Consider the following 10,558-nt stretch of genomic DNA (forward strand, 5'->3'; position numbering starts at 1 on the left):
TAGGACTTAAATGGATTACTAGCTAGTTAAAAATTACTTCTATTAACATAATTCCCCAAATGCATATAAAAAAAAGCTTAAGACAGAAAACATGTTTAATATTCAAATTTATTCCAAAGGCACCCCAGAATAAAAAAAATCCTTTACAGTTCCTTACATTCATGTCAATATATATACAACTTTCCCCAAGATACATAATGTCATGGCCACACGTGTTACTGGGCGGGCGTAACCAAATGTATTTTAGCAAACCGTTATGGAATAATAATGGCAGATTTTACACTTGGTTGGTCAGAGTAACGTGTTGTGAGCTTGTAGATCTGCCATTTTCAGAGTGCAACACCAGAGCACAACGAAGCATATCCTCCACTAATTCCCTCCCTAACATTTTAGTCTAGCTTTTATTTGTTGACGAAATTGTCAATATATTTAGTCATCATAGAATGAATAGTTTATTCACTTTGAAGTGAAAAAAGGTAGACAAACTTTTTGACAGTTTGTCGACAAAATCAACACCAATTCTGGGGGAACAAAATAGCCGATCAACAAGTTCACATCATGCCGCATTGTGAGATACTTGAAGTCACTCACTGTTTTACCCAAACAGTATCAAAATGGCATTGCACCACAGCAAAACCTAATACAAATGTAACTCTTAGACTGCAGGAACATCAGTCCATAAAGCTGTAAACATTTTACTCTGAACATCAGTCCATAAAGCTGTGAACATTAAAGAACAATATTGTCCATGAGGACACACAGGGGTACCCTTAAGTTTGAGCTGGGTTGGTTTGAGTTGCGTCTGCGGCACTTTGACTCCTTGGGAAGGCCTCCTCGACGGTTATGAGCAAACCGCAGCCACTTCTTAACAGTGTCTCCGAAGACTGTGGGGGTCAGTGTGCAGTCACACTGCCGAGCAGCAGCTGAAAGACAAGATTACAAAAATAAGGAAGGTGTGAGGAGGAGAGTGAGAGAGGAGACGTGCAATACATCATAGGAGTTGGATTCAAACTGTACTATGGCTCACAAAGAGCGTAATTATGTTCTGGATCACCATCTGTCCCAAACCTGGGGTGGGGTCCCCAAATTATTTTGTGGGGTCCCCAGATGATTAGCTTGATGTCCAATGTTTTCTCACTCAGCAGTCAATAATCCAACATACAGTATAATTGCGTACAGGGACATTTACACATGTATAAAGCAAAGATTGCGTTAGACCGGAAATTGAAAATATAAACCTCATCGGACATAAGGACCGATTGAAAATGACACGGCAGTTCATTAATATCACCGCGAATCCCTCTCTTTCTCAATGTCTCTCTCTCTCTCTCTCTCTCTCCCACATGCACGTCTGGTTGCACAAATACACACTGGTTAAGTTACACTTTTTCCTGTTAATAACCTGTGTAAAATAAGCTGGGAGGTAAACGGGAGACACTTTATTGTGAAGGTAAGACAGGAAAAGATAGTTGTTGCTGGGTAGGCCTAGTTGTCGGTTTGTCATGTCGCTAAACTCTGTGAGCTGCGGCTGCCTTGGTTTGGAATACGAGTGTGCAGTTTAAGTTGTACGTGAATGGACAGTCAAAATAAGTTGTATTATCAGAAATGTTTAGCCTATACATTAATTTGCGAACGGGGGCTTGGGGGAGAGAGAAGACAACAGTCCATTTCAGCGTAGAAACAAAATTCTTAGTTACATTTCCACTTTAGTTTGGGAGTAGCAACACAATCTGATAGTGGTCCTGTATCTCAGAGGTTGTCTGAACCCAAAATCTGAATTGTAGGTCATAATATATGTCAAACAGCATTCATTGAGGAGTTCTGTGTCCTCGTCTCACCAACTTTAGTGTAGTGAAAGAGTACCATCGTACCAGGGCGTGCGCTTGCTCGCTGTTGGGTCTTGTAGCTGTGAGGCGTGCAGCGGTGGGATCTGACGCTGTAGAGTCTGAAGCTGGTGGTATTGGGCATCAGGGTTACTGCCACACCCTGACATCGCAGCTGAAACACACAGTAGGATATGCACAAGGCAGTGAAGTTATTGGCATGACACTATTGTAATCTCCTCTTTCAGGACGGCTACGCTTGGCTGAAGTACAATTTACGCATTTAGCTGATGCTCTTATTCCAGAGCGACATACAATAAGCAAGGTTATGCATGAAGATCAGGGGTGCAACATATCGAACCGAATGACCCTGTACCAAACAATACAATACCACTCCACACCTACATTCCCCTGGAACCCCCTCAAGGACCCCTAGGGGTCCGCAGAGCCCACTTAGAGAACCACTACCCTAGAGGTTGGGTACCGTATTGTTAAACGTTAAAGAAAAAATACATAGTTATAAAAATGCATTTATAAATCAAGGACATTTCTGTTTATTTTTTGTATCGAAAACATATCGAACCGTGACAACAAAATATCGAACAGAATCGAACCGTGAATGTTGTGTATCGTTGCACCCCTAAAATCAATACATACAAAACATAGCACTTCTTGTAATCTAAGAAAAAACATTGCAATCTAACTCATATGTAAGGTCAGTGAGCAGGTGCTATGGGCTATGAAGGAGTCTGAATAAGTGAGTCTTCAGACCACAGCAGAGGCTTGGGAGTGAGTCTGCTCTGCTGCTGTTAAGTACAACAGGGAGATTATTCCACAGTTGGTGGCCAGGAGGGTGAATTGCCAAGGACGAGTTTTTGTCCTGTTCCCTTTTTTTTAGTGAGGGTACTAGTCATCATACCTGTATTAACTGATCTAAGTGGCCTGGTGGGGCTCTAGGCTGTAGCAGTCCAAATCGTTAAGCTAACAGCCGCCAGCGACGGGTTTCCACCCACCCCTTTGACTGAATTATTTGGTTCCCATGGTGATGGAGTTCCGTGTCCCTGTCTCACCAACTTAGTGTAGTGAAAGAGTGTATCATACCAGTGCTTGCTCGTTGTTGGGTCTGTAGCTGTGGAGTCTGCAGCTGGTGGAATTGGGCACCAGTAGTACTGCCACACCCTGACACCCCAGCTGAAACACAGAAGGAAATGCACAAGGCAGTGAAGTTATTAGCATGACACTAACCTCCTAAGTGAGTAAATGTATGACTTCCATTCAGCTATGTCCCTAGTTTGACATATTGCTCTGACCCGGGGATAACAATAATAGTATGAAAGCTAAAAGCACCGTCCCAATTAAGGGAAATCTCTTTCGAACAGTTCGACAAAGGAGCGTCAGGAGGATTAGCGACTCACCCCACGGAGGTTAGGGTTGGGTGTCGAACAGATGACACGAAAACAGCGAAACGCTCCCCCCAATTTTCCCTTTTCTAATGTCAAAGATAATGTGATAAAACACACTATGACGCAACACTGTAATGCAAGAATATTGTTATGGCTGACTCACCAACTTGCTCGGGTGGAGAGTGCTGGTAGTTGCCAGAAACCAGATCTACAAAGGGACCATTGGAAAACAAGTTATGACTCAAAATGGTAGGAATTGAATACAGATAATGCTCTCATGATCTAAAAGCATGGTGTACAACTACACCTATTCTGACTTACCAAGTTCTGAGGGCACTGCAGAATTGTGATGTGGAGTGGATCTTGCTGCTACATCTGAAATGCATACACATTAATTTAGATAATATAGCTTCTGTTGAATGCATGGAGCCAGCTAGATATAGGTTCACTTACTGTTATTTGTATCTCTGGACAGCGACTCCGTATCAGTGGAAAGCCATTCTACATGGCTGTAGCTGCCATCAGATACATCTAAAAAGGTAAACAAGCCAGGGTCAGAATTGAAGGTATTGGAAATTGTGTTTAAACAGTTACCAAGATGTATTAACATTCATAACTGCATACCTTGCATTTCCTGCTCTAGGGTCCGCACAGAACTTTGACCCTGGCTGGAATTGGACTTTCTCGATGTTGGCGTCTCTCCTACAACACAATTTAGTTGACATATTATTCACAATGTATGTATTTTGGGCTAAAACTATATAGAATGACTGCAGCAGATGCAATACTCAGTTTGTTGGTACAATGTCAGACAGGTGTAATTTGTTTTTAACTGTAGCAGTGATCACAGTTCTAAGATTGCCTATATAAAGTAAATGCTATGCCACCCCTAGGGGTGGCATAGCTCAGGGGTAGAGAAACCGTTATTAGAGCACGAAGGGTTCCCAGTTCAAATCCGGGCTCCCCCTGAGTTAATGTCGAAGAGTCCTTGTGCAAGACTCTGAACCCCTAGTTGCTCCCGGTGAGCAGGTTGGTGCCTTGCATGGTTTCCTCCGCCACTGGTGTATGAATGTGTGCGTGAATGGGTGAATGTAATGCACAATCTATAAAGCGCCTTGGATAAAAAGCGCTATATAAATGCACCATTTACCATTTAGGGGCGGCAGTTGCTCAGGGGTAGAAAAATGTCCTTGAACACAGGTTTTCCAAGGGGTTTCTAGTTCAATCCCAGGCTCCCCCAGAGTTAGTGTCGAAGAGTCCTTGAGCAAGACTCTGAACCCCTTACTCCCGGTTAGCAGGTTGGTGCCTTGCTTGGTTTCCTCTGCCATCGGTGTGTGTGTGTGTGTGTGTGTGTGTGTGTGTGTGTGTGTGTGTGTGTGTGTGTGTGTTGCGCCTTGGATAAAAGAGCTATATAAATGCACCATTTACCATTTTATCTAGTCATTAGGCCTACCTGGGAAATCCACATGAGGCGGTTTGGCAAACCATTTTCTTTTTGCACCATCAGCACTTGATTGGTCATCAGAGTCGGAGTTGGCATAGTTGGACTTGGAAGTTGGCCTAAAGAATACAATTGACAGAAATGTAGTCATAATGTTTATTAGCCAGCCCAAGTCTATAGTCTTATACAGGGGACCACAATTGAAACAAGCCCTCGGGCCATTTTGTGTTAATCTTTTAGCATTACTTGGATAACTGTACTGCTGTACAAGCTGCAACAATCTAGTGAGAGCAGAGCAATGATTGGTCTAGTATGAGCCAAGCTGTCAGCGAGGCAATGTCAGCTGAGCTGTGTGGTTTGCTTAATCCATGTGGTAGCATAAACTGAGCTGTGATTGCGTGGTGGTCAACATAACAGATGTACTAACCCAAGACCAGTGATTCTCAAACTTAAATCTTCTTTCAGTCGATCTTCTTTCTTCAAATCTGGTATGTGATCCTGGGGAAAAAAAGAAAGAAATGTCCAAATGAATGCCAATGCAAATAAATGGTTTAAAATAAAGTAGATGAAGTGTAGAACAGTGGTTCCCAAACTTTTCCCGAAAGAGAAATTTGATATTTGCTCAGGACCCAAACAAGTGAAAACAGCAGATCTACAAGCTCACAACACAATGCTTTGCGCTGCATTGTGTACTTGTAGATCAGCTATTTTCACTACCTTGACAAATTTGTTTTCTAAAATATGGAATTTCTTAGATTGCTTTCATTCATTTGTTCATGAATATACTTAAAATGTTTTGAGATTATAATTTAAATCAAAATGTAGTTAAAAATTAAGGGACCCATAAAAATGTATCCACGGCCCACAAATGGGTCACGGCCCACTGTTTGGGAAACAGCAGTGTAGAGGGTACAATATTCGAAAACTGTTAAGAGTCAATCCAGTTGTACTTTAATAATTTGACAAACTCATTTCCCACTAAAGAATAATTATATTGTGCTAAAAAACATACTAGGTGATTTACAACTTACAAGCTGAAAAAGCTGCCCTAGAAGATCAAAGCTTGAAAATCTACACTTTTCCCTATTCAAATTCTACAAGTTGTGGCCATGTGTACCAAGAGAAGGGGGGGAAAAGGAAACAGCAACATCTTAGATGTTGGATTAAAACAATATGAGGGAAAACTGCATTGCAACTTCCTAAAATGTCAGTGTATTAACTAAACAATAATGCATACTGATACCAGCTGGACTACAATAGTACTTATCTAGTCTCTGTAAACACGTCCAAACTTCACCATCATACTTCAGAATAGAAAGCCAAGAGAGACCATTATTTCCCTATCCTTAATAATTACACTATTCTGACTTTAGCGGATCAAACAATGTGAAATTACCCCATTCACCCGTGTTTTTTTCACGCTGTCACCAAGACAGGCTTCATGCTTTGGTAGGCGTCACCAACGACATCAATATGATCGCATTTGATTGGCTGACTTGGAGACGCCACTCAGTTACAATGAACACGATTGGTCTGTTCGAGCTCCTTTCTTGGCGCGAGGTCGGCGCCGGTTAGGAAGACTCCAAACACATCGAAATATGAAATAAAAATAATGTATTTTTATAGGTCTGAGAACAGACCCAGAACAGTTACGGTTCCGCGTGTACAGTACACTGACAAAAGGACCGCAACGTCTGTCGCATCTACACGTATATTTAGCGTAATGAGTTGCCGTTCATATTACAATAAACGTATACCAACATTGTACATCAAGCATAAGGACAAAACACAGCTTCGTTGCTTCATTGAAAACAGTTAAGATACAAGTAATATGCCAAACTTACTGTGCAAAAACAATCCGGTCGGAGGAATGGAGACTGCAGCCACTGTTGTTGTTGTTTGAAGCAGCAGCGCGCCCAGAGTGGAGCAGGAGGAGGGGACGTTGTTTGGGACATACCACTCACTTAGGGAATGGGGCATTTTGGACTGTTCCACTCCTTATAATGATCCTCTCTCGGTAACTTATATATTTGTGATTACAAATTATGCATAAACCGTCAGAAGAAGAATTAAAGCAAAATCACAACCCATTGTCCTCAAGGTATGGTGATTTAAAATGCAACACCCCCGCCTATAAATGGTCTCACCCAGTCTTCCAAGAGAGTGAAGGGGGAGGGAGTACCATAGAGTTATAATAAGAAGGGGGAGTACTCTATAACTCTATGGAGGACTTCATTACACTTTGAGATGTTTCAAATGTGAATTGCAATATATAATAAATGAAATGTAAAGTGTAATGGTAATAATAATAATAATTTTGTTATTAAGTATAACTACCGGTAAATGATTTGAAATTAAATAAAAATTAAAACATAGCAAAACATTCAGGGCAGCAAAAGTAGCAGATCTAGAATCTTGTAGACTGTCTATTTTTGCTAGGTTTGTGTGACAGAACGTGGCATTTGGAGTAAGTGGAAATATACTGGCCCTCGCCATCATCAAATTGGCCCACCCCTGCTCTATGTAGAAAAAGACAGACTCAGATAGGGGGGGGGATCACTAAAGTACAATTACTCACAAATTCTCATTTAAAGGGATAGTTCACGCACGCACAATTAAATGTCTGTCTGCTTGTCTGTCTGTCTGCCTGCCTGCCTGTCTGTCTGACTGACAAGAAATAGCAGATATACAAGCTCACAGCAAGGCATCGAGTGCTGCGTTGCGAACTTGTATATCTGCTGTTTTTTTAAATTGTGACCTTTTGTTATTTGAAGGCCGCTGGATTCAATGGAGTCGCAGTCCCCTATCCCTGCCACACTCCAGACCTCTAGAGGAAAGAACCCTATGCAGGCTTAGTTTCGGGCCTAGTGTCCTTAAAATATATTAAAAAAAAGGAAAAATAGCCTTTGTCACGGGCAGGATGATTATATCATATTTGAGGTGTGCTGAATCCAATGGAATCGTCCCCGAGTCGATCCGACGCTTTTAAGCCTCGACTGTCGCGAAAAAGACACGAAATTCGGACACTGTGGAATGGGTATATATTTTCTTTTGATGAAAAATACTTTTTCTGACATACTTTTTCACGCCTAGTCCGTTGAAGTGGGTCCCGTCGCGAAAAAATGTTTGCATCAATCTCTAAGCCTTCTGGAGAGGCTAGTTCACTTTCCCGGAGGTGTATCTGAAAACGGACAAAGGTTTCTCGATCCACTCTCCAAGACGAACGTCTGGACGTGTGTTTCGTTTCTGAGCGACCCCTAAAAGGCTAACCCTAATTCTGACTTTGGACCGAGTTATCTCAGCACGGCAGTGTCGCACAGAGGAGTGACACACGTCGGCGAGTTCGCGTCGGCCAGCCCTACGCACCGGCGTAAGTTTCGTCCCGCACGGATGTTCTTGTGACGAGATGACTTTCTCTAGTCTGCCTTTCGAAGCCGTCTCAGGGCCGTACAGCCTATCAGCCTTGTTCACAGCAGAGGTCGTGGGGAGGCAAGGTCGTAGGAGGACAAACAAGGTGTCGATGCGTTCGTCTCTGAGAGCTCTACGACATATCTTGGAACTGAGGTCTGATGTCTTATCGTCTTGGCGTGGTCGCTGCAAGACGCGTAGATCTCGTGATTTTTTTAAGTTGTTCTAGGTAGTAAACCGTAGGTGCGTGTGGGAGGAAACTTATATTGGGCGAATCAGGGAGACGCACTGATCGAGAATCTGATTTTGGATTCAATCCATGGGCGCCGGAAAGGCTAGGGTTAGGGTTAGGGTTAAGAAGGGGGGAGGGAGGCATCATCCCCCATCAAGAAAAAAAAAAGAATAAGGCAAATGTCATAGATTCAACATTGAATCAATGTTGGCATTTCAATCATTAAATGGGAGGAGGGAGGGTATGAGGAGGGGTGTGCCTCCCTCCCTCCCCCCATCAAGAAAAAAAGAAAAGAAAAAGGCAAACGTTATAGATTCAACGCTGATCCAATGTTGACAATTCAATCATAAAATTCGCACCAAAATACAACAGTGATTCAACGCTGATCCAGTGTTGCCATTTCAATCATTAACTTCGCACTAAAATACAACAATGATTCAACGTTGATCCAGTGTTGCCATTTCAATCATTAAATTCACACCAAAATACAACAATGATTCAACGCTGATCCAATGTTGCCATTTCAATCATTAAATTCACACCAAAATACAACAATGATTCAACGCTGATCCAATGTTGCCATTTCAATCATTACATTCGCACCACAAAACAACAATGATTCAATGTTGATCTACCATCAGTCTTCAATCTTAACCAAAAATCAACCTTCATGACCAAGATTCAACGTTGAATAAATATATTTTGCTTCTGTACTTTTTTACAAACTTTTAATAAAGTATTCAACCAGTCAATCGATCGATCAATGGAGCTTGCACGACGACATTGAACTCTCCACAGCCCTCCTCTGAAGCATGCATGACCAGAAAGAGACCAGATAGAAATGGTTCCATTTTTGGTGCCATTTTTCTTTTATAAAGAACATTAGTGAAGACCAATTATATGAATATAGGTTGAAAATGGATGATGGACAGGGCATGACATTTTAGTCTATTTGTTTATAGTTATTTTTAAGGGCTATTTGACAGTTTTCTTTTGCATAAAAAGACATCTTTAGGGTACAGTCACACCAAAATTTGATTCAATGCCACGGATTCTGCCAATACTTTTCAATGGGAACGGAGCACTTCCCACACACACTGTGTGTAAATCCACTCCATTCCCATTGAAACGCAGAATCCGCCTCATGGGCACAATAAAAGTTTGCTGTGAACACAACCTTAACCATTTATTATCTAGAAAAAGAAACGTGGGAAAACACCTCAGGGCGACAAGTGACCTCACCCTAAAGGGCGAGGTCATGTCACAGTGATGTGGACATCAGTGATGTGGACATCAGCGATCTCCATATTTGGGCATAGAAGGGATTTGTTCCCATGGCATCACAGGGATCTCCATATCTCCATATATGGGCATAAAATGGATTTGTTCCCCCTGGCATCACAGGGATCTCTCTAACAGAGCATCATTAATTTTGATGACATCAGGGATACTCCATATATGGGCATAAAAGGGATTCTGTTAGTGTGACATCACAGTGAAGCCAGAGCGTGATGTCAGAGTGGCAAACCCATAGACTGTAAAAATGTGCACACATCTACACGGACGGACGGACGGACGGACGGATGCGGACAAGCTGTGACGTTTCTCATAGTAAACTGCGACCTTCGGTCGCAATTAAGATTATTGCGACCGTCAGGGAGCAGTTTACTATGAAAACCTCCACCGGCCGTCCGTCGGTCGGTCGGTCGGTCGGTCGGTCACACGTCACACGTCACACCTTTGCCCTGCTCATATCTCCGCATCAGTATATAGGGCTTGTTTGTTTATTGTATGACATCACGCCACATCATCAGCTGTGGACTCTGTGATGTCATCGTATCGCATCAGTATATAGGGCTTGTTTGTTTATTGTATGACATCACGCCACATCATCAGCTGTGGACTCTGTGATGTCATCGTATCTCCATATATGGCCATCTCCGTATATGGAGATATAAGTCGTCCATGCCCAAGTATGGGCTGGTGAGGTCAGACTTTGTGTGATGCGTAGGTTATCTCCATATATGGAGATTCAACATTCCAGGCAATGCTCTCTTCCCTGGTGAGAATTGCCCCTTTATATAGGGCTTGTTTGTGTATTGTATGACATCACGCCACATCATCAGCTGTGGACTCTGTGATGTCATCGTATCTCCATATATGGCCATCTCCGTATATGGAGATATAAGTCGTCCATGCCCAAGTATGGGCTGGTGAGGTCAGACTTTGTGTGATGCGTAGGTTATCTCCA

General features: G+C 42.4%; 1 protein-coding gene across 1 annotated transcript in view; it reads right to left on the reverse strand.

Moving 5' to 3' along the window:
* The window catches only part of LOC308295386 (uncharacterized protein), a gene marked incomplete at both ends in the record, with an annotated part of 45,735 nt that extends 39,113 nt beyond the window's left edge, over positions 1 to 6,622 (reverse strand). Inside the window, 10 exons of the mRNA XM_080738441.1 lie at positions 801 to 923; positions 1,864 to 1,998; positions 2,925 to 3,014; positions 3,390 to 3,434; positions 3,548 to 3,601; positions 3,680 to 3,757; positions 3,851 to 3,928; positions 4,680 to 4,786; positions 5,095 to 5,165; positions 6,512 to 6,622. Of these exons, the coding sequence (XP_080594567.1) occupies positions 801 to 923; positions 1,864 to 1,998; positions 2,925 to 3,014; positions 3,390 to 3,434; positions 3,548 to 3,601; positions 3,680 to 3,757; positions 3,851 to 3,928; positions 4,680 to 4,786; positions 5,095 to 5,165; positions 6,512 to 6,622 (892 nt within the window). The remainder of the gene's footprint in view (positions 1 to 800; positions 924 to 1,863; positions 1,999 to 2,924; positions 3,015 to 3,389; positions 3,435 to 3,547; positions 3,602 to 3,679; positions 3,758 to 3,850; positions 3,929 to 4,679; positions 4,787 to 5,094; positions 5,166 to 6,511) is intronic.
* Between the last annotated feature and the right edge of the window lie 3,936 nt (positions 6,623 to 10,558).

This window comes from Nannobrachium achirus (assembly GCF_963921795.1).
Source record: "Nannobrachium achirus genome assembly, chromosome: 12".
Lineage (NCBI taxonomy): Eukaryota > Metazoa > Chordata > Actinopteri > Myctophiformes > Myctophidae > Nannobrachium > Nannobrachium achirus.